The sequence below is a fragment of the Artemia sp. Qi Xiang Cuo genome, chromosome 11 (genome assembly GCF_049724085.1).
Source record: "Artemia sp. Qi Xiang Cuo chromosome 11, ASM4972408v1, whole genome shotgun sequence".
NCBI lineage: Eukaryota > Metazoa > Arthropoda > Branchiopoda > Anostraca > Artemiidae > Artemia > Artemia sp. Qi Xiang Cuo.
This window is the reverse complement of record NC_142804.1, coordinates 13,378,597-13,403,792: the sequence shown is the minus strand read 5'-3', so window position 1 is coordinate 13,403,792 and position 25,196 is coordinate 13,378,597. Positions and strand designations below refer to the sequence as shown.

The 25,196-nt window shown below is 34.8% G+C and overlaps 1 protein-coding gene across 1 annotated transcript in view; it reads left to right on the top strand.

Annotated features, from left to right (window-relative positions):
- The window catches only part of LOC148946655 (uncharacterized), a 146,172-nt gene extending 121,605 nt beyond the window's left edge, over positions 1-24,567 (top strand). The window contains exons 14-20 of the mRNA XM_089096378.1: positions 3,892-4,043; positions 6,489-6,749; positions 7,345-7,398; positions 14,714-14,830; positions 16,280-16,471; positions 22,416-22,673; positions 24,508-24,567. Of these exons, the coding sequence (XP_088952504.1) occupies positions 3,892-4,043; positions 6,489-6,749; positions 7,345-7,398; positions 14,714-14,830; positions 16,280-16,471; positions 22,416-22,673; positions 24,508-24,567 (1,094 nt within the window). The remainder of the gene's footprint in view (positions 1-3,891; positions 4,044-6,488; positions 6,750-7,344; positions 7,399-14,713; positions 14,831-16,279; positions 16,472-22,415; positions 22,674-24,507) is intronic.
- Positions 24,568-25,196: the final 629 nt, after the last annotated feature.

Here is a 25,196-nt window from a genome sequence, read left to right as displayed (position 1 = left end):
AGACTGTCTGTGCAGGATTTCAACTCTTGTTCAGAGAAGAGTATCGCCGAGTGCTAAAAACCATGTTGTGACCAAGATGGGCCCAGGATAGCACAAAGCCTCCATTCATGGAGGTCCCAGGGACCTCTTTCTGTCCGGTTCTAAGCCGGCTTAAGCACTTCAGTGTAGACTTAAGAAAATATGTGATCCCCGTCCTGCACTGATATCCGGGATCATTGCTTTTCCTGAGGCGAAAATAATTTCAATAATTTAAAGAACATGAAAATTGGAACTTGGAATGTTACGACATTAAAAAATGACTATCGTATCGACAATTTGACTGACGAATCCAGACGATTCGAACGCGATTTATTAGGAGTTTCATAAACTCATATCCCAGGGGTAGGAAGCATGAAATTAGATGATTTAGAATTTGTTTACTCAGACAGGAAGTATGGGGTACATAGACAGGGAGTAGGGCTCATAATGAATAAGGAAGCTGGTAAGTCTTGTTTAGGCTGGGAAGGTATTATTAATAGAATACTAATTGCTCCTTTTATGACTAGAAAGTTCAGGGTATCAGTTATAGTAGTATACGCCCCTGTAGAGCCGACTGATGCAGATACTAGTGACTCAGATGAATTTTACTTACAGTTACATGAGCAAATAGACAAGGTCCCAGGTAGAAATATGATGTTATTACTGGGAGATTTTAACGCCCAGGCTGGTAGAAATAAGGATAGATGGTATCCCAGCTTAGGTAATTTTGGTGTAGGAAAAGAAAACAGTAATGGATACAGACTTTTGCAATTTTGTAGGTATAACAATCTAGTTATAACCAATACGGTGTTTGGAAGCTAACATGGTATTTACATAATGGTAAGACAGCAAACCTTATTGATTATGTTATAGTAAACCAAAGACTGGCAGGATCAATACAAGATACTAGGTTATATAGGAGTGCTGTTATTGATGTTAAATGTAAAGATCACCATCTAGTAGTGTCAAAGGTTAATTTAAAGCTGAAATATCGGAAGGGTAACTACCTCCCGGGAAGTTATGATGTTAGTAGACTGCAGGATGAGAATTTGAGAGAAATTTTCCAGGAACAGTTGAATACTAAACGTGAGAGTTTAAAATATGATAATGTGGAAGATGGTTGGAATAATTTTAGAAAAATAATTTGTGAAGTTGCTGAATGTGTATTAGGGAAGAAAGCGAGAACTGCAGCTAAGAATATTAGTGAAAAAGCTTTAGGTTTAATAGACAGGAGAAAGGACTTGTACAAGAATTATCTGAGTGATAGATCGCATGAAAACAAAAGAAATGTAAGGAAAGTGGAGAAAGCATTGAAATATGAACTAAGGAGGTGTGAAGTGGAGGCCATGGATAAAATTGCCGAGCCTTTAGAAGATGCAGCTAGACGCATGGGCGCCCACAAGCTGAATTCCAGGGGGGGGCAAACTTCGTCTAATTGCTACTTTTAATGCTATATAATAAAAATCTCAGAACAAAAATATAAAAATAAGGTAGCATCATTCAGCCAGGGGGGGCAAGAGCCCCCCAGCCCCCCCATATGGGCGCCCATGGCTAGACGGCATAATAGTAAAATATTGTACTGGCACGTTAACAAATTTAGAGGTAGTAGTCAATCCGGACTTGTCCCAGTTAAAGATAGGAATGGGGTGGCAATTAGCGATAAGGAAAAAGCTAGAGCGAGATGGGCCGAACATTTTGAGAACTTGCTTAACCGAGATAAAGTTGCAGGAAAAAATATAGAGGAAAATGAAAAAGTTTGGGATACTTTGGAATGTGAAGGAAGATTTGTTTTGTGAGGAGGAATTAGCAACAGTACTAAAAGAATTAAAAAATAATAAGGCTCCAGGTGCTGATAGGGTAGTAAATGAGTTTTTTAAATATTGTGGCTCTGTGGTTAGAAATAAGATACTGAAGATTATGAATATGATTTTTGAAAAAGGGGAGGTACCTAACGATTTTAGGAAAACCTTAATTCAGCCACTTTATAAGAAATGTGATAAAAGTGAGTGAGGAAATTATCGAAGCATTAGTCTGGTCTCTGTAGGTAGCAAATTACTTAGTAATTCGATACTTTTTAGACTAAGATATGCTATAGTCAGAGCTTTAAAAGAACAAAGCAGTGCAGTTTTAGAAAAAGTAGAGGACGTGTCGACTAAACTTCAACTCCGAGGTTAACCGTTAAGAAGTGCCTAAGTATTCAAACACCTTTGGTCCTTAGTTTTAAAGATTATGAGCAAGCATTTGATTCTATTGATTGAGGAGCTTTAGTAAATGTTTTATCCTTGTATGGTATACCAGACAAATACATTAAAGTGATTAGTGCTATGTACGAGAATAACACCGCTGCGGTTAAGGTAGGAAATGAGGTGAGCAGCTGGTTTTGTATTAAATTAGGAGTTTAACAAGGTTGTGCTCTACCCCACTTCTCATGAATTATTCTTAAGGATTTTGTCATAAGGAGCATAGAAAAGACAATGGGAGAACACAGAATCAAATGGGGAGGAAAAAGTCTCATGGATTTAGATTGTGCTGATGATTTAAGCGTCCTAAAAGACAGTGTGAGCAAAATGAATGAAGTTTTGGAGGTTTTGCAAGTTCAGGGGGCTAGAATTGGTTTGAAAATTAATGTTAGGAAGACTAAGTCACTAAAGCTAGGAATAAGTGAAGATAAAAAGGTGACGTTGGGTAATAAAAACATGGATCTAGTGGGCAGCTTCACTAACCTTGGTAGTATTATTAGTAAAGATGGTGGAGCAGTGAGGATGTTAAATGTAGAATAGCCAAGGCTCAAGGTGTTTTTTTTCCATTTAAAAAAAGTTTGGAAGAATAGGAAAATAAGTCTGCTAATCAAGACTAGAATATTGGAAACCGCGGTGATGACGGAGGTCAAACATGGTTTTTAAGCATGGGTGCCCCGAAAAGTGGATGAAGATTTGCTTGATGTTTTCCAGAGAAATTGCTTAAGGATTGTTCTGGGTACCCGGTTGACTGACCGTATTTCAAACAATAGGCTATACGAAAAATGTGGTTCAATACCGCTTTCTAGGTCTATAATGAAAGAAAGGTTGAGGTGGTTAGGGCATGTTGTGCGGATGAAGGATGACAGAGTGCCAAAGGTTGCCCTTTTTAGTCAATCGTCTTGGGCTAAACGAAAGGCTGATTGCCTTTGTCTAAGGCGGGCGAACGTCATAAAAAAAAATTTAACGGGAATGGGAATTTTGTGGGTGGGTGTAAAAAGGGAGGCTTTGAACGGATTGGGATGGAGGGGGAGTGTGCGTAGCTGTGTTGGTCTCAGGCGGCTTGGTGCTGCGATGAGTTGTTAGTAGTAGTAGTAGTAGTATATATATATATACTATATATATATATATATATATATATATATATATATATATATATATATATATATATATATATATATATATATATATATATATATATATATATATATATATATATATGTATATATATAAAGGAATGCACTATGCTTAGATCAGCTTGAAAGCTGTAACCAGGCCTTAAAATTCGACGATAGACCACCAATTACTTACTAAATATTTCTTGTTTGGTTTACTCTATATCCTGTTTCGTTTTTAACCTTATTAGTTCATAGTCTTACTATTATCATTTCAATGCGGTAGGCTAATTTCCTATCATATTTTTTTTTTTTTTTGTACTGATACGAGAATCCAGCTTAACGCAGGCAAGTCAGCAATAATTCATTACCAGTTCAATTTTATAAGTTGATAGAAAAAGGCGGGGGTCTTTGGAGGAAAACAGATATTTTTCGTATTTTCATAGTTGTTTTTCCAATTTTGTAAGAAATAGACCTAGTTGCTCTGAGTGATAAGAAAAAATACATGTATTTTATAATAGGCGACAGAGGAGCCAAAGGAGATTTGGGAGCTGATGGTCCTCGAGGACCAATGGGACTGCAAGGAGTATCAGGCGTAAAAGGTGATAGAGGTGACACAGGACCTTCTGGCATAACTGGGTTGCCAGGTGCACAGGGCCAAATGGGTCCACAGGTAAGCTTCAAATTCTTATTTAAAATGATTTTGTTCAAGAAATGGAAAAGCTTGAGCAGTCCAATAACATGCAAAATTCGAAGCGAAAAAGAAAAAAGGCATAATTTATTTTATATTAACAAAAAAGTTCAACAGCATGTAAGTATAGCCTATATGAAAAAAAAATCAACAATTTAGTTACAATTCAAACAATAATATAAATTGCGGGCGATCTCGAACTCCCTCTTCATATTTATCTCAAAGTTTTGATACTGTGAAATCTGGGTCTATATTATTATTTTCTGGATCTATGTTATTATATTTGTTAATTAGTCTCGAGTTGTTATCCGTATGAGTACGAATGGGTACGACGGTACAAGGTGCGATGAGGTATAGTCTGTGATTAAACAAAAAAAATAATTATTGATATTCAGATTTTTCTTCGCAATGCAAAATATTAAAGTTTATTTTCTCTTCTTCTTCTTTAGATTGAAATAGTTGCTGGTGTCAAACTCAAATTTAGTCACAGTTTCCAGTGTTAGGTTTCCCATAAGATTTACGTTTTTACCATATTATTTTATTTTCCTAAAAACTTAATGAATGCTTTCTGATGTTAAATTTTCAGCCATGGTTGCTAACTATAACACTTTGCAACTTAGATATGTCCTTCCCCTTTCGATTATGTAAACCAAAAGATTAGCCTAATTGTTAAATTTGTGCGACAAAGTTGGCGGTAATGTCTTGATTCCAGGTTAATGCCAGTGTTAAACTTCCTGACGATAATACACTACCGATCATACAGCCTCCATCCCGCAGTTTAAAATTCTGCTTAAGCCTCCCTCGCCAAGAAACTCCCAAAGATTTTATTTGTATTATCTCATTCCAGTCCTGTCTATAGCGTCTGACATTTTTCTCATCCTGTCGGGAGCTATTATGTCAAATTGGTCCTTTGATGCTGGCTTGATCCGTTTTAAAAAGTAGTCTAATGTGATGTTTTATACTTTTATGACTCATACTAAAATGAATCATACTTTTATGATTAGTGTAGTGGTCACTAAGTAGTATTAGTGCTCACTAAGCTTATAGTTCCGTAATTGTATGTTTTTTTTATGGGGGGGGGACAATCAAAAGAATCTAGTGGGGAACGAATTCTGTCGTTTTTTCAGTTATTTCAATGAGAATGCCAAAAAAAAAAATTTTCAATCAAAATAACCTCAAAAAGGTGTTTTTTTAAGTTTAAAGGGGGCGAGAAATATAAAAGGGGGTGGGTGAAGAAGTCCCCTGCCTCCTCCTGCAATAGCTATATGTATTATTATATCCGCTCCTTAAAAACAAGTAGGCTCGTGATACATTAACAAAGTTCAAGGATTTGTGGGTATTGCTGCGGCAAGCAGTCATACAAATGTTTGATGATTATGGTGCAGACCACCAATTGCTTACTAAATATTTCATGTTTGGTTTACTCTATACCCCGTTTTGTTTTTATCCTTATTAGTTCACAGTGCTATCATATTACTATTATCATCTCGGGTCTAGGCGTTTAACGCCCCCTTCCCAATAGGTTAATGTCTCATTATATCCGCTCCTTGAAAAACAAGTAAGCCTGTACTACATGGACGGAGTTCAAGGATTTGTGGGTATTGCTGCAGTAAGCAGAGTCATACAAACGTTTGATGATTATGTCTTGACTCAGTTGAATAGACAGCAGATCTTATTCAAATGATTTGTAGCTATAGCGTAAGCCAATAAATCTGTGCAACAGAAAAATGGAAGTGGTAATAATTCTGAATCAAAACATATTAGGAGCTTCTCGTGAAATAGATGCTTCTCTTGGCCTCCTTCACCCTCTTCAATATTTCATCTGGCTGAAACTTTTGCACCAATCCTTAAGTTGAGTATGCTGTTAAGTATTATCCAATGTTTTCCAGTTTCTCCTATGCTCTTCAAAATATTCCCTTTTTTGTGTGTTTCTAATTATGTCTTCTTTTTATAACTGCAGAAATAATTCGAATATTTAACTTAAAAAAAAGTCTACAATATATATATATATATATATATGAAGCTATAAAATTCAGCATGAACGAGAAACCTAAAGTTATTATCGACAAACATGACATTTCTATGTAAACACTTAGTGTCTGAAAATAACGTTTAATATATATACTTCCCCTATGCTCCCAAGCTCAAAACTAAAGTTAAAGGTCCTAGGTAAACTCTGAAGGTGGCAGCCCTGCTTATTGTGGGATTCTATTTCTAATAAATAATTTGTTTTTAGTATAAGGATTGGTTGCCAACTACTGTCTATGATACTTTTTAGGATACATAGGAAGGAAATGAACTTCAGCCTGTGGTCCCACATTATGTACGATACTTTTATTTCGTGGTTAGTAAAGTTGTTTGGTCAGAAGAGCATAAAACACTGAAGAACGTGTACTTTTACCCAATTTTATTTATACCTTTTTCCAGGGAGAGCCGGGTCCTCTAGGACCAGCCGGCGAGAAAGGTGAAAAGGGAGATGCTGGAGCAACAGGCTCTACTGGTCCGGCAGGTACCCCAGGAAAGCCTGGTGAACAAGGTCCTTCAGGTCCACTTGGTGACCGTGGTCCGATGGGAGAGCCAGGGGCAAGAGGAGATATAGGACCAATTGGACCAGTTGGCCCTCCTGGTCCAGCTGGCTTCCCTGGACTAAAAGGAGATCATGGAAAGCCTGGACCCGACGGTGAGCCGGTAAGCATCTCTTTTATTAAAAATTTCTGATTTCGAAGGCTTTATTTTCTAGGGAATGTATCAGCATTTAAATTAAACATGAGCGTAATTAAGCTTGTGTAATTAAATGTACATGTAAATTGAACACACGTGTATCAATATGTAAATTAAATTAACATTAAAAGTTGTGTACGGAAGAATTATATCTGATGAAGCTTATTAATGTCATTATCTCTGATTATAGGTTTGTTTTGCTGTCATAAAATAATAATATAAAAATATGCCTAGAGAACGATCCGAAAGCGAAAATATACCAAATTGATAGCCTTTTAAGCTTCATTCAGGTGAATAGACGTGAAATTTGTAACAACAAAACTTAAATACCGCGATGGGGTTTCAGAATTTTAGAAATGCCTAGGCAAGATATGATCCAAAATCGGTTGGAAACAACTGATCTAAAAAAAATTTACACATCTTTTAAGCGTGTTTCACCTATTTTATTTTGTTTTTTCAAATATGTACAATTTAAATAACATTTCCCACGTTCATTTTGCTTTTAGTCTTAGTTGGGAGAAAAAAAAATTATAAGTGCTAATAAGACGATTCTGCTTTTCAGGGCCAGCCTGGAATGAAAGGAGAGTCTGGACCTCAAGGACAGGAAGGACCACCTGTAAGTATAAAACACTTATGAGTTTTTCTGATTCCAAATCAAATAATACTACCCTTTATATCAGGATCTAGCATCAAAGCTCTTAACTAGCTTTTAACTTGGAACTTTCTTTGTGATAGTCCCTACAGATTTTTTTGTCATTTATTCTAAAAATTACTTTTTGTTTCAAAAGAAAGCAGTAAAATTTTCATGCAGCCAATTTTATGAATACAATATTAAAATGTACTTCAATACATCTATGCGCAAACACTGAAGCAATCAAATAAAGACCAAGACAATTTTCTCCACAATTTTTTTTTTATTTTTTGTTCTCTATCAAATCGGCTTTTGCATAGCTCAACTAATCCGGCAAACAACCTTTTATTTCTATGAAGTGCCAATTCTTTGGAGTAATAATATCTTTAAAATGCTTCAGGAATCTATTGACAAGAACCACAAAATGATAACAAATGATTAAAGAAAAAGAAGAAAGTTTCCCCACATTTTTAATTTTGTTTAAATATGTGCCGAATTACATGTTTATAGTTAAAGGTTTAGACGTATTGAATCTCACTTATAAAAGTTAAAGTATTTGAGTATGTGAATGCTCACACTTTTTAGTGCACAAAAGTGATTTTCTCAATAGTGGGCTTTTGCACTTCATTTTGTCTTTTCTGGCACGAAAGGACTTTTGGGAGTCGTTAAAACAAGCATTTCTAAAACTAAAATAGTGTTGGCTACCTTTGGGATTAGAAAACATAGAGATTCTTTGGCATTAGAAAATATGGATATTATATGGTATCGAAAAATGGAGATCCTTTGGTATTAGAAAATATAAAGATTCTTTGGTATCAGAAAAGATAGAGAGCCTTTGGTATTAGAAAAGATGGGAATTTTTTGGTATTAGAAAAGTTAGAGTTCCTTTGGTATTACAAAAAATGAAGATCCTTCAGTATTAGAAAAGATTAAGCTCCTTTGGTATTAGAAACAATGGACATTATTTTGCATTAGAAAAGATGGGGATACCTTGGCACTAGAAAAGTTAGAGATCTTTGGCATTAAAAACGGAGATCCCTTGGTGTTAGAGAATATAGAGATCCTTTGGTATTAGAAAATGGAGATTCCTTGGTATTAGAAAAGATAGAGAGCCTTTGGTATTAAAAAAGGTGGAGATCATTTGGTATTAGAAAAGACTGAGATCCTTTGGAATTAGAAAAGACGGAGATCCTTTGGTATTAGAAAAGGTAGAGATCCTTTGGTATTAGAAAAGATGGAGATCCTTTGGTATTAGAGAAGATAGAGATCCTTTGGTAATTGAAGATGAAAATCCTTTAGTATTAGGAACAGTAATGATTCTTTAGTATTAGAAAAGAAGGAGATTCTTTGGTATTAAAAAATGGAGATTCTTTGGTATTAGAAAAGATGGGAATCCTTTCGCATTAGAAAAGATAGAAAGCCTTTGGTATTAGAAAAGGTAGAGATCTTTTGGTATTAGAAAAACAGAAATCCTTTGGTATTATAAAAGATAGAGATCCTTCGGTATTAGAAAAGATTAAGCTCCTTTGGTATTAGAAACAATGGACATTCTTTGGTATTAGGAAAGACGGAGATCCCTTGGTATTAGAAAAGCTAAATACCCCTTGGTAATAAAAATATGGCGGTCATTGGGCGTTAGAAAAAGTACAAATCCTTGGTATTAAAAAATGGAAATCCCTTGGTATTAGAAAATATAGAGATCCTTTGCTATTAGAAAGGGGGATTCTTTGGTATTAGAAAAGATAGAGAGCCTTTGGTATTTAAAAAAGGTGGAGATCATTTGGTATTAGAAAAGACTGAGATCCTTTGAAATTAGAAAAGACGGAGATCCTTTGGTATCAGAAAAGATGAATTCCTTTAGTATTAGGAACAGAAATGATTCTTTAGTATTAGAAAAGATGGAGATCCCTTGGTATTAAAAAAAATGGAGATTAGAAACGGTAGAAGCCCTACAATATTAGAAAAGATGGAGATCCTTTGGTGTTAGAAAAGATAAAATCCTTTAGTATTAGAAACGGTAATGATTCTTTGGTATTAGAAAAGATGGAGATCCTTCTATATTAAACAAAATGGAGATTCTTTTTTATTAGATAAGATAGAAGTCCTTTGACGATAGAAAAGATGGAGATCCTTTGGCATTAAAAAAGATTGAGGTCCTTTGGCATTAAGGAAATAGACATCCCTTGGTATTAGAAAAGAACAAGATCCTTTGGCCTTAGAAAAGATGGATATCCTTTGGTATTAGCCAAGGTAGAGATCTTTTGGTATTAGAAAAGATAGATATCATTTGGCATTGAAAAAGATGGAGATCATTTGGTATTAGAAGAAATGCAGATTTTTTGGTGTTGGAAAACATAGAGATCCTTTGTCATTAGAAAAGATGAAGATCATTTGGTATTAGAAAAGGTAAAGATCCTTTAGTGTTAGAAAAGACAGATATTCTTTGGTGTAAGAGAAGATGAAAATCCTTTGGTATTAGAAAACAATGAAATCTCTTTGTATTAGAAAAGATGAAACAAACTTGAATTTTTGTCTCCATGGCTAAAACCTGGAGCCTGGGCTCAAAAAGAAGACTTTTTGGCGATCAACGTTTGCGTTCCTAAAATAATCTGGGAAGAGTAGAGGTACAAAATATTTAAAGAGGGTTATATAGAAAATTGAGATCGAAATTTTTTTCATCATAGTTGAAAGGTCCATATTAGACATCCTTTGGTATTAGAAAAGAACAAGATCCTTTGGCCTTAGAAAAGATGGATATCCCTTGGTATTAGCCAAGGTAGAGATCTTTTGGTATTAGAAAAGGTAGAGATCCTTTGGTATTGAAAAAGATGGAGATCCTTTGGTATTAGAAGAAATGCAGATTTTTTGGTGTTGGAAAACATAGAGATCCTTTGTCATTAGAAAAGATGAAGATCATTTGGTATTAGAAAAGGTAAAGATCCTTTAGTGTTAGAAAAGACAGATATTCTTTGGTGTAAGAGAAGATGAAAATCCTTTGGTATTAGAAAACAATGAAATCTCTTTGTATTAGAAAAGATGAAACAAACTTGAATTTTTGTCTCCATGGCTAAAACCTGGAGCCTGGGCTCAAAAAGAAGACTTTTTGGCGATCAACGTTTGCGTTCCTAAAATAATCTGGGAAGAGTAGAGGTACAAAATATTTAAAGAGGGTTATATAGAAAATTGAGATCGAAATTTTGTTCATCATAGTTGAAAGGTCCAATAATTATGTCTACTGGGATGACACCAAATAGTTAAGGGTTTGTGGGTCTCTTTCATCTTTACTGGTACCGCAGGATTTGAAAATCGATACTAAATTAGTGTCGTAACTAATAATTTTATCGATTGAAACAAATTCTTTGCCAAATCCAGTTCTAAGGCTCCATAGTAAAGAAATACTTTTATCGGTACTATAGTTTTTAGCATTGTATATGCTGCAATAATGAACAGAAACTAATTTTAAAAAAGAAGTTTTTCAAATGAAATGTAAAGAGCCGTATTAAAACTTTAAATAATAAAAACTTTTCCTACAAATGAAGGCGCTACCCCCTCACCTATACCTTCTGCTCTTTAGGCAAACGTCTTACGTTTGCTTTACCAAGGTTAAAACGAACATCCTTAATATATCTAACTTTAGTGTAAAGAGTAGAAGTCTACGAGTGGAGGCCGACCCCCCCCCCCTCCCCGTTAATTTCCATTCATTTTAGGTGTGAAATATATCTCAATGTATGCTTTCGTCTGTTTTTAGTTTTTGTACGTGTTTAGTGCCGTAGTCATTGTTATTCTAAGCCCCACGGGAAAAGTGGGCGCTACCCCATAAATCCCACAATTTTTATTATGGCGTCTAGAATTTCTGTAAAAATGACAGAATTTTAAATTTCTGTAAAATTTGACAAAGAAAAGTAACCTCTCTTTACGACATTTTGAGACAGAGAGTTATTTATTCCACCTGCTCAAACCATTAGATTTCATTTTGACTGTCATTCAAGGCCGCAGGTAGGATTCTATTCGGGGGGGGGGGGAGCTTCAAAACGCATCAAAAATTTGTTTATATGTATTTCTGTTATGTTTTTACGAGACTGGTAATATTTTCGGAGGGGTGGGGTCAAACGATATCTTTTGCTGCTTAAAAATGGGTCAAGAAATTTAAATCTCTGCTTGAAAGATCCCTCTAAATTTCTATAGCCACGTGATGTAATCAATGCTCATGAAAAAATGAACGCATGTCATATCTCCTTCAGGGAAATACAAATTTTGTATTTTTGAATTTAAGGGCTTGAAACCTCCCGTCTAGAGTTTTTGGATTTGTTGATTTCAACGGTATAATTTTCAACAAAATCGCTACCGTTTTTAGGGGATGTTTCCCTCTTTTTCTAAAATTGTGCAATTTCATTCTAATAATATTTTATAATTAACATTGAAATTAATTAATTTTTAAAATTTTAGTATCTGCAATGCAAGAAAATTTTGCTCATGTGCTATCAAACTCTCATTTTCTTCACTTTTTTTCACCTCAATAGAAGCTACTCCCTATTTGTCGGTCATTGCTATGAACGATTGCGATTGACCACTATGCAATTATAGTCGCTGACAAAACTTTGTTTCCCCTAAAAATGTACTATTTTTAGATTTTTCTCTATAATGCAAGGAAATCTTGCCAACGTATTGTCAAACTTTCATCTTTTTTTTAAAATCTCCAGATAAAGGTCACTTCTTATTCACAGTCAAACAGTTCGTGGTAAGGAACTGTGAGTAAGGAGCGACTCGCCTCAATAGTAACCGAAACTCTAAAAAACGGAATTTTCATACCAATAGATACATCAAAAGAATGGGATTTTAGGGTGATTTCAAATCTATAAGTTTCATCAAGTTTATTCCAATTCATCAAAAGTTACGAGCCTGAGAAAGTATGCTTTATTTTCGCAAAAAGGGGGAACACCCCTTAAAAGTCATAGAATCTTGATGAGAATCACACCATCAGATTCAACATATTAGATAACCCTACTGTAGAGGTTTCAAGGTCCTATCTGCAAAATGTGGAATTTTGTATTTTTGCCAGAAGAAAAATCACGGAAGCGTGTTTTTTTTATCAGGGGTGATCGTATTGACTCATTGGTCCTATAATATAGTGAGGGGGCTCATTCGAACAGAAATTAAACTTTATAGTGCCCTTTTTAAGTAACCAAAAAAATTAGAGGGCAACTAGACCCCCTCCCACGCTCAGGATCTTTCCCACATTGTGTGGGAAAGATTCTCCGACGTTACATGGGAGGATCTTTCGATGGAGGAAGTTTTCATGGGGGAAGAGAATTTTCTATGAAAGAGTTGCCGAATTTCCCAGCATTATTTAAAACAAGTTTTTTCAACTGAAAATAAGTAGCAACATTAAAACTTAAAAACGAACAGAAATTATTACGTATATGAGAGGGATCACCCCCTCGTCAATATCTCGCTCTTTACGCTAAAGTTCTTTTAATACTTTCAAAAGAGCTGTTTATTCTAAATAAACGGCCTTCTTGATTCAAGGTTTATTCTTAAAGAATTGGAACAAAATTTGAACTTTAGTGTAAAGAGCGAGGTATTCACTAAAACCAACAAAGAGAAAAATCTCAATGAAAAAAAAAACAACAAACGAGACTGCGGCCAGTGGAGAAAGAAAAAAAAGAGAGACAAATGCAAAACAACGCGGATATTTCGTCTGTATCACAAACAAGGCGTCTTCAGCACGAAAGACAGAAGAAAAACAAGATAAAAAAAAAAACAAGTTAAAACTAAAAAAAACAATAAAACCACCACCAAACTAAAAACTACACAATTGGTGCAAACTGATCCACGTAGGGAAAAGATGCTAATATGGAGTTACTTCAGTGAGAACACCAGAGCAACTGCGGAAAAATAAAAAAAATGGAAATTACTTTAACTATTCTGTTGCGAAATAATCCTTTTATTGGCTATTATTGAAGCAATTCGTTTTGGTCTAGCAGGTAAAACAGTCCCCTGGTGGTTATTTATAATCTTAATTCCCTTATTGACTGTTGATTCTCTCTTTAGAAGATTATCATAAATTGTGTTAATATTTAAACTACCCGTGTCCCTATTTATTGAAAGGTTAGCAAACATATGTTTTTTAATTTCAATGGCTTCTCTCGCCCACTGTATATACCCCTTATCATTTGAAATAGCTAAGGCCTCATCAAATTTTACAAAGTGATCTGGTTGAAACCAAATATGTTCTGCTAAAGCTGAAACAAAAGTTTATGGAGGCTTGCTTAATTGTAGGGTTTTTTCTATTGAATTCTGGTGTTCAATAAACCTTTCAACCAATTGTTGGTGAGTACTACCAATTTAGAGCTTCCCACAAGAACACGGAATTTTATACACCCCACTTACTAAATTTCCCCGGGTTAAATCCTTACCAGTACTAAAGAAACTACCCATTGGCCTGAACGATTGGAAACATGTATCAATACGAAATTTACACAAAATCAGTGAAATTTTCTCACACAAACCAGGTAAGTATGGCAATGAAGTAAAACTTTTTGATATATTTAAATCTGAAGACTGAGAAACCCCAGTAACCCTACTATCATGTTTAACGCGTCTATTTTCTATTATTTTATCAATGAACTTAAATGGGTATTTTTTACAAAACAAAATATCCCTTAAGTATAACAATTCCGAATCCAGAAGAGCCAAACTATTGATAACATTCAATCAAAGAATTTCGTTATAGGGTCAAAATCTATTCGCAGGCAGTCAACAATGGGGCAACACATATTTTTTCCATGGTTTCTCCATAATCTGTTTTTTTTTTCTTTTGGTTTCCTTATAATTATTTTATAGTCCCAAATTTTCAGGCGACATGGCACAACATTGCCCCCTCCTGCCGGCGCCCATGGCTGAGTTGCAGGGGTTTCCGCTAAAAGGTGGTTTATTTGCATGGGGGTCCAGTTACATGGAGTTGACTTGCGCGAGAGCTCAGTCAAATTTGGCTTAGCTGCAAGAGTTTTAGTTACAGAAGGGTTCAATTACACGGGGGTTGAGTTACACGAGGTTTTAGTTAAACGGGACTTCAATTACACCTGGGGTTAGATGCACGAGGGTTCAGTTATATGCACACCACATTCATTCCCCAAATCCTGTGGGGATCACCAATTTTGAAGAGATTCGGTTCAGAATTGGAAGTTTATCAGCTCATAACGCTATTTGTGTCCTTGGACAATTTTAAATAATTTAACTATTATTTGTTAGGGCTCTCTAAGTTTCTTTCTTTAGTAATTCATCTTTAACCTTTTTTCAGGGTAGAGATGGTCGACCAGGTGCAAGAGGGGCAACAGGAAACCCTGGTGTTAAAGGAGATCGAGGTGACCAAGGATTAACAGGTTCAGAAGGTGTCCGTGGACTTCCTGGTCCTCAGGTTAGTTATTACCTTTATTGGACGGGGGGGTTGGTAGCTCTTAATTCCTGTTATGGCAAGAATTATAGTCTTAAAGCATGAGGGGGATCAAAATATGAAATATTTCGTGAAGTTGATTTCTATAAAGAATAAAATGGCAAATATATAACCTACGTAAAGTGGTGAAGCATTATTTGAAAATTATATTTAAAATGGCCCACTCCTTATGTATTTTATCCTCTCAAAATGATCTTTAAAAAATTCCATATTGATAGTTTTCTACCTTTAGATGTTTTCTTTTTAATTCTAATTTTTCACGTATATATGTGCCTGATTTTTTCATAGTTTAGAATCATTTTTCTTTTCTATTCTTTTTTCTTATTTTTAATTTGCTTTTGCAATGATTTTCTTTTCAGTCCTTAAAATGATTGGTTAAGTAATTTTATTCTAAAATAATAGCTTTCTACTTATAGGTGTCCTATTTTTTTAACCCATTGATTACGCATTCCATGTTTTCTTTTCAGTTTTCTTCTATGATGGACTTTCTTTTTATTCTAATTTTTCACGTATCTGTATGCCTGATCAACATTTTCATAGTTTAATGTGATTTTTCTTTTTCTCTTATTTCCTTTTGCAATGATTTTCTTTTGAATTCTTAAAATGGTTTGTTAAGGAAATTCTAGATTAATAGTTTTCTACTTTTAGATGTTGTACTTTTTTTTACCCGTTGATTGCGTATTCCATGTTTTCATCTCTATTTGTTCTCTTTTTATTCCAATTTTTCACATATGATCCCACCTGATCAACATTTCTTATAATTCATAATCATTTTCTTTGTTTGTTTTTCCTTTTTTCTTTCTTTCTTATTTCCTTTTTGTGACGATTTTTTTTAAATTATAGACGGGGGAGATTCTTATCCTTATGTATACATTCTTCTCAAAATGATATTTTACGAAATTCTAATTTAAGTGTTCTACCTTTAGTGTTTTATATATATATATAAATATATATATATATATATATATATATATATATATATATATATATATATATATATATATATATATATATATCGTATTCCATATTTTCCTCGTATTCCTCTGTTCGTGTTGACTTTAATGACCCACTCAGTTATTTCAATTTTCCGAGTATTTCTACAACTGATAAATATTCTTTATAGTATATAAATAAAAGTTCAAATATGGATAAAATCCTTTTAATAGACATTGATAAATTTCTCCAAAAAATACTAGATCTTTCGGTCACATATGCAGCAACCATCATTAGAGTATTACTACTGATGACAGTAACTGCATATGTGAACGAAATACCTAGTATTTTTTGTGAAATTTGTCACTGTCTATTAAAAGGATTTCATCCCTATTTGAAATTTTATTTATCGTCATGGAAAGGCAGTGTGGTCTTCGAAATTATCTACCTATAGTATATAATGATTTTTTTTTTTTGTAGGGAAGTCCTGGCATTGCTGGACCACCTGGGCCGCAAGGCAACATGGGTTTCCCTGGAAAACAAGGTGCTCCTGGCCCAGCTGGGCCTCCTGGACCTCCTGGAGAAGCTATTTTTGTCAGAGGTGGAGGCGGTGGAGGTGATGGTGCAACTGGTGCCACTGGAGCACAAGGAGTGCCAGGCTCACCAGGAATTGTAAGTTTTTCCATTTTTATCAAAAGATTTTAAATCATAAGAAAAATAAGACAAAAATCTTTTCTTCAACAATAGAATATTTAAGACTTGTTATTTCATAAAAGAAGCATTGATTTTGATAAATATTATTTCACAGTATAAAAAATTTAATTTTTGTTTTAGCTGCTTTGCGGCAAAATGACATGGAAGCAGTAGTTTGTCTTAATGATGCCTCGGGTGGCAATTCCCAGGTGGCAGACAATTTCCCAAAGGCTAAATATGCATGGAAATTTCCAAGTGGATAAAAGTAAAGCACATCCTATCCATAACAAACAAGAAAAGTACGAAAAACAATAGGGAAATCCTTTTGCAAGACAGTGGAGATAATTTGAATGAATATTTCGGCCCTATATCCAAGGGCCGTCCTCAGCAAAACAAAAATATATAAAAGAAAAAAGACTCACAACAACATACGACCAATAAAACCAAAAATTAAAAATTTTTCAAAGCAGTCCTAGCATCCTCACTTCAGCGAAGTTCAACCAGGAGTCAGGACTGATAAAAAGTAAGGTAAAACAAGGCGATTCAATGAGATGAAAGAAAAATAATTTAAAAACACGTTCTTATTGCTAATCCAGCTTTTTTGGCAGCTAGCCTCAAAGATCTTTTTGTGACCGGTTCTGTGTTAATATCTATCGGTTTTTTAAAATAATTTGTAAGATCATTTTTAATTAAATTTGTGTATAGAGCATTTAGTGTATATTCCCCCAAATATATCCTATTCATATATTTCACATAGAAAAACTGTTCTAATTAGCAAGATATCTTCCTTGGCCACCTTCATTGGCAAAATATTTTCGAAAACTGCCATGTGTTGACAGGTTTTTGTTTGGGAAATATAACATTTTGGCTAATATTAACCAACACACCACATAGCATACAATCTTTGCGCATAACGGTACAATTACAAAGACCATGTTCAAAATTAAGTCCTTGTTTATGTAAGTAAATCTTGTATGCTTCTTTTTTTGTAAAAAATTGACATAATGAAAATCCAGACCAAAGGACACAGAAGTAAAAAGAACCTTTACTGAATTGAATCTAATCGAAAAACTTTTTAAGCACTGCGAAACCAAATTCAATTTTTGGTATTTATATTGAATAAAAAGTAAAAGGTTGAATTGAAAAGAATAAACAGTATAAAAGAGGATAGACTTGTTATGGAGCTTTTTGGAAACATCAACTGATAATTTTATCAAACAGTTCGTGGTAACGAACTGTAAGTAAGGAGCGACCCGGCTCAATGGTAACCGAAACTCTAGAAAACGGTATTTTGATACAAATACATGCATCAAAAGAATTAGATTTTAATGCTGATTTAAAATATATAAGTTTCATTTAGTATAATCTTACCCATCAAAAGTTAAGAGCCTGAGAAAATTTGGCTTATTTTAGAAAAAAGGGGAAAGACCCCCTGAAATATATAGAACCTTAATGAAAATCACACTATCCTATTCAGCGTATAAGAGAACCCTACTGTAGAAGTTTCAAGCTCTTATTTACAAAATAGTGGAATTTTGCATTATTTTTGCCAGAAGAAAGATCACGGGTGCGTGTTTATTTTCTTTTTTTTTTTCTTTTTCCCAGGGGTGATCGTATCGACCCAGTGGTCCTAGAATATCATAGGAGGGCTCATTGGAATGGAAATTAAAAGTTATATTGCCCTTTTTAAGTGACCAAAAAAAAAATGGAGGGCAACTAGGCCCCCTCCCACGCTCATTTTTCACCAAAGTCACCCGATCAAAATTTTGAGATAGCCATTTTGTTCAACATGTTCGAAAATATTATAAGTATGTCTTTTAGGATGACTTAATCCCCCGAAGTTCCAGGGGGGAGGGCTGAAAGTTATGAACTTTACCCAATGTTAAAATATTGTATTGGTTATTGGGAAGTATACAGACGTCTTCAGGGGAGATTTTTTCTGGTAGTGGGGGGGGGGGGTTGGTCGGGGGTTATGTGGGAGGATCTTTCCATGAAGGAAGTTTTCATGGGGAAGGGACATTGCTATGAAGGGGACGCCGGACTTCCCAGCATTATTTAAAAAAAAGATCAGAAATTAAATATAAAAAAACAAGTTTTTCAGCTACAACAGCAGCAACATCAATACTTTAACCGAACAGAAAATATTACATATATGATTGGGTTCACCCCTTAGTCAAAACCTCGCTTTTTAAGTCAAAGATTGTTTAGTACGTTCATAAGAGCTATATATTCTCATTAACGGCCTTTGTTATTAAGCGGTAATTTTTAAAGAATTGGATCAAAATTTTAAATTTAGCTTAAAGAGCAGGGTCTTGACCAAGGAGCGAACCCCCTAACATATGTATTAAAGATATATGAATATAGAAGTTTGTTACGTAAGTTAATTCGTAAGTTACGTGTATTTATTACTAATAAAAATGTTCGTAAATAAAATTAAACAAGTTTCGAGAAAGCCATTTAACCAAATAAAAGTAAATTAATATGCAAATTTTGTTTTAATTATCAAACAGTTCTTGGCTCAATGGTAACCGAAACTCTAAAAAACGAAATTTTGATACCAATAGATACATCAAAAGAATCAGATTTTAATTCTGATTTCAAATATATGAGTTTTATCAAGTTTAATCTTACCCATCAAAAGTTACGCGCCTGAGAAAATTTGGCTGATTATTGAAAAAAGGGGGAAAGACCCCCTGAAATTTATAGAACCTTAATGAAAATCACACCATCATATTCAGCATATCAGAGAACCCAACTGTAGAGGTTTCAAGCTCATATCTACAAAAATGTGGAATTTTCCATTTTTTGCCAGAAGAAAGATCACGGATGCGTGTTTATTTGTTTTTTCTTTCCCCAGGGATAATCGTATTGACCCAGTGGTCCTAGAATATCGTAGGAGGGCTCATTGGAACGGAAATTAAAAGTTCTAGTGCCCTTTTTAAGTGACCAAAAAAATGGAGGGCAACTAGTCCCCCTCCCACGCTCATTTTTTTCTCAAAGTCACCCAATTAAAATTTTGAGATAGCCATTTTTTTTTCAGCATAGTCAAAAATCTATTAAATATGTCTTTTAGGATGACTTAATTCCCCAAAGTTCCCAGGGAAAGGGCTGCAAGTTATGAACTTTGCCCATTGCTTACATATTGTATTGGTTATTGGGAAGTATACAGACATTTTCAGGAAGGATTTTTTTTGGTGGGGGGAGGGCTGGAGGAGAGGGTTACTCGGGAGAATATTTCCGTGGAAGATGGTTCTTTGGGGTAAGGGACATTTCTATAAAGGGGGCGCTGGATTTCGAAGCATTATTTAAAAAACAATCAGAAATTAAATAAAAAAAAAACAAGTTTTTTCAACTGAAAGTAAGAAGCAACATTAGAACTTAAAACGAACAGAAATTATTACGTATATGAGGGGGTTCTCCCCCAAGTCAATACCTCGCTCTTTATTCTACAGTTTTTTTTAGCGCTTTCAAAAGAGTTATCTATTCTAATTAAACGGCCTTTGTGATTCAGGGGTTTGTGAATTAATTTTTTTTTAAACTTTTAACGTAAAGAGCGTGGTATTGACTAAGGGGAGAACCCCCTCATATACGTAATAACATATACGTAATAAAAAAAATAATAAAAAAAACAAGCGATACGGCTCAATAGTAATCGAAACTTTTAAAAACGGAATTTTGATGTAAATAATGTATCAAAAGAATGGGCTTATAATGCTGATTCTAAATATATAAATTTTATTAAGTTTAGTATTACTCATCAAAGGCTACGAGCCTGAGAAAATTTACCTGAATTTTTAAAGCGGGGGGAAACATCCAATACAAGTGAAAGAATTTTAATGAAAATCACGCCGTCAGATTCAGCGTATCAGACAACCCTATTACATAGGTTTCAAGCTCATATCTGCAAAAATCTGCAACTTTGTATTTTTTGCCAGCAGAAAAATATACGAATATAGAAGTTCGTTACGTAAGTTAATTTGTAAATTACGTCAGAACCAAATTTAGAGACATCCATTTAGCAAAAGAAGAGTAAAGATTTTATGCAAATTTTGTTTACTTATTCAATGACGGTGAGCTTAAATAAAAGCTGCATTAACTAAAAAACGATCAGAAATTAAATTAAAAAAAAAACAAGTTTTTTAAACTGACAGTAAGAAGCGACATTAAAACTTAAAACGAACAGAAATTATTCCGTGTATGAAAGGGGCTGTCCCCTCCTCAACGCCTCGCTCTTTACGCTTAAGTTTGACTCTGTCTCACAACTTTATTTTTTAAAACAATAAAAAACTTTACCGTAAAGAGCGAGGCGTTGAGGAGGGGACAGTCCCTTTCATACACGGAATAATTTCTGTCCGTTTTAAGTTTTAATGTCGCTCCTTACTTTCAGTTTAAAAAACTGTTTTATTTATTTAATATTTAAAAGGGGTTTGGATGTTTTTAAAGTGGGTGATACGCCAAAAGGGCAATATTTTCTGACATAATCTACATACCTAATTACTAACTAACATTGATATTTTGGTAGAGAATATTTATTTTCATAGTAGTAATTAATCTGGGGAAGGCGCCATAACATCTAACCGTCAGGAGCACTAACGTCATTTCATCTACAAAATCCGTTATAAAATCGGAATAAAAATCCGTCAGAACCACTAACCCTCATAACATCTGAAGTTTTAAAACTTTATTTTTTTGGGGTTTAGGCGGGAAAAGGTACATATGCTAGGTTCGGCTACATATTTAATATGCTTTACCCCAACCCCTTGATGTGCAAATATATAGCCGAAATTTGTTTCTAAACTATTATATACTTATTACTATTATATAAACTCATAATTTTTTTTTAGATGTTATGACGGTTACTGCTTGTGACAGTTAGTCGAAATGGTAGAACCCCATTAATCTGCCCTAATTGCTGACTGTTAATGAAAATAAATAAATAATCAAAGGACTGTCCTTCGGATGGCCATATCCAAGGGGGTTAAGGAGTTTCACCCCCCTCTCTCCGAATTTGTCTGACTCTTAAAAACATAACAAAATGGATATAAACAAAAAAATTATGCGATGTTAAGTTTTTTCTTATGTAAACCCCCCCCCCCTCCCCGAAAAAATCCTTGGTGTAAAACACCTCCAGAATAAAAGCCTGGATACGGCCCTGGAAGGACATATTAGAAAAGTTTCTGAATTAATATACAACGGATTTCACTTACTCTATTTTTTGAAAAAAACCTTCTATGATGAATCTGATAAAAAAAAATGCGTTTACATTTGTCGTTTGGATTTATTGAAAATCCAAACTAGAAACCCAATAGATTGAAATTTGTATATCGAATTCAAATCAAAAATGAATAACCAAATTCGATAGTACTATTGTCCAATAGAAGAGTCATATAATTCCTTACCACAACAGTTTTCGATAATCCAATTTGAATACTTTTAATTGGTTTAAAGTAATTAAAAACATCAATGAACGCTGGGATCACTTAAGTTTCTTTAGATGGCATCTGATGAGCTTATGTTTGTACAAACACTTTTTTTCAGCCTGGCTGAAATTCGTAACTATAGGAAGCCGATTGCCAAGCTAAAAGGATACAGAGTACAGAGAAGCCAGAAAAGCGCCACTCTTTAGAAATAACGAATTAAAACAAGAGATCAAAAATGAATGTCACTGATCATTTCACCTCAGTAAGACAGCGAAACAAATCATGCATGGAATGTCTACCAATTTTGTAAGAAATCACCAAATTTAATGAAAATCACCAGAAATCACCAGATTTAAAAAAAATCACCAGAAATCATCAGATTCAAGAAAATCACCAGAAGAATCACCAGGAGCATAAAAAATCACCAAATCTGGTGATAAATGACCAGAGGTGGCAACCCTGCATCTGATGAGCTTATGTTTGTACAAACACTTTTTTTTCAGCCTGGCGAGAGAGGAGCAAGAGGAATGCGTGGGATGACAGGTCGGCCAGGTGTTCCTGGAATATCTGGATCGTCAGGACCTCCAGGGACTCAAGGTGTACCTGGTCCAAGAGGCAACCCTGGAATACCAGGAACTCCAGGCATGCCTGGAAAAACTTATAGTGAGGCTGACTTGAAAGATATATGTGCAGCTGTTCTCAGAGGTGAGGGTTTACAAAGTTTTAGGTTTGCAAAGTTTAAGGACAGGGTTGCTATTACGGTCAGTTCCTAAAGTGCTATAAATGGTCAATTTTGCGTGCTACACAGTGATTTTTGGTGCTACAGTCGACAATTTTTCCTTGGCAAGAGATGAGTTACAGGTTAAAAACTGAAAATCTTATATTCATACATGTTAATTGGGTGTACACCAAAGACTTTTGTCCCTTATAGGAGCCCCAATAATTTTCAATTGAAAAAGCCTCTTCCAAGCTTCACAACCGCCTCTTGTATATGAAGTGGCTGGGGAAAAAATAAATAGAAAAATATTACTTCGAAGACACACCACTCTTTACTTAGTCAACATTAGTTTATTTCCTCTCTAGACTTCAAAAAAAATTTCTATCTTCAACATTATTCAATCCTAAACATTCTTGCATTTCCTGTATTTTTGTAAATTAGCGCCACTAACGTCATAATTTTTGTTACTGGAAGGGGTATTTCTATGAATATACTCCAAAATTGATATTTTTAAAATCTTCGCTGGTCTACCAGTAATTGTATTAGCTCAACTAGAGTAAAAAGAGAATAGTTTCTAAATATTTGGGTTTTTAAATAAACGGGGTTTTAATTACAAAGTTAGAGGTTTCATATATCTTCAAGGACATAAGGTAGTTATGACGCAAAAAAAAATGTAGACATCAAACCATTCATTGGAGGAGGGTCCTCTCTTTTTTCCCCCTGAATTAGGTAAACTCCAATAATTCATAGAATTACCAAAAGGGGGGCTGCTAGTAATGGGTACGATGCTACATGATATCATAGATCAAACCCAAGCTAAGGAGTTTAGAAAACCAATAAGAGAGAATACTTTGGAGCTTCAATATAGGTTTAATAGGAATTAAAGACTAATACTAAAAAATACTACCCAGCAGAAGAAAAAAAGGTCAACACAGTTTAATTTTATTTCATTTGAGTTTTCAATTGCAGCCAATGGTTTAAGTTTTGATCCAAGCTAAGATTTTTTTCAAAGTAGGTAGATTCTCATGATAATATTATATATTAAAATGTTTCTAATTACATTACATTTTATTAGCAGATTCCTTTTAGAATACCATTTATGTTAGTATGCAGTTCGTGGGCGAGTAAAAAAAAGGCGAAAGGGCAAAATGCAGAAACAGAAAATGCAAAAGGGCAAAGCATACCTACTCTGCCCTTTTGTTAAAATTGATTAGATTTAAGTCTTCCCACGCTGGCTGGCGCATAAGGTGACAACGGTGCATCTCCATGACGACCTTTCTTGTGATTTTGACCAAAGTTCTCCAGGCGACGATCTCAACAGCGCAGCATCCTTTTCAAGGCATTTGTCTAGTGTTGCCTTGTGACTCCCGCGTCTTCTGATTCCGGAAGGATTCCAGCATCATACATCATGGGGAAGGCGGCCCTCATCCATCCGTACAATCTGACCCCAGTAACGCTATCGGTTAGTCATAATTATACCAATCACGAGTGGCTGCTTTGTCTTTTCACATATAAAGGCGTTAGTGATCTTATCAGTCCACTGGATACCAAGGATGCGCCGAAGAAAGATACTTTAGAAAACCTAGTACGGAGAGTACGTTACTATTGAAGAGCTTGAGCTTCAGGGAGCATGCTGGATTGCTCCATACATTTCTTAGTTTATTGAATGCGCTGCGCAAGCAATGCGTGTGGTTATTTCCCACTCAATGTTTCTGTCACATTTAATGACTCAATGTTTTTGTCACATTTAATGACACTACCTAGGTACTTAAACTCTTCAGCCTATTCTAATGCATCGAATCCGACCTCGAGCGGTAGGGCAGACAATATATTAACGTTGTTTTGCATGACTTTGTTTTCTGTGTACTGATTTACAGACCAGCTCGCTCGACTATGCTGGAGAGCACATCGATACTCTTTTGCAACTCCTCTCTTAAATGAGTTAGGAGGGTTAAATCATCAGCAAAATTACTGTCACAGAATTTGCGGTTTTGGTTCAGCTGGATTCCATCTGAGAAGTTACATATCGAATTATATAGTCCATAAGTATAGCAAATAGCACTGGGGAGAGGATATATCCTTGTTGGAGGACATCAGACTTCATACTGAACCATTCGATAAGATCCCTATCATCAGTCCGTAAAGCACATAAGCGATTCTCGTACAGTTTGGCAATCATACGGACAATCTTTTCGGGGAATCCATAATACCGTAGTGTTCTCCATAGTGAATCTCTGTAGACTGAGTTAAATGCCTTCAAAAAGTTAATGAAGGCAATAATCATCTCAGTCTGCCATTCATTTGCTTCTTCTATCATTACCCTCAAACTGAATATCAAATCAGCGCACGATCTCCCTGGTCGAAAACCATGCTGATCATCTCTTAGTATTTCGTTGGCTTTCGACTGAATGCGGAACAGTAGCACTTGGCAGAAAATTTTAGTCCCTACAGACTACAAAGTGATGCCTCGTCAGTTATTGCAGTCGGTTTTTCTGCCTTTCTTAAAGAGCTTGACAATAACCCCTTTCTTCCAATCGATGGGAATATTTTTAGTTTCCCATATCCG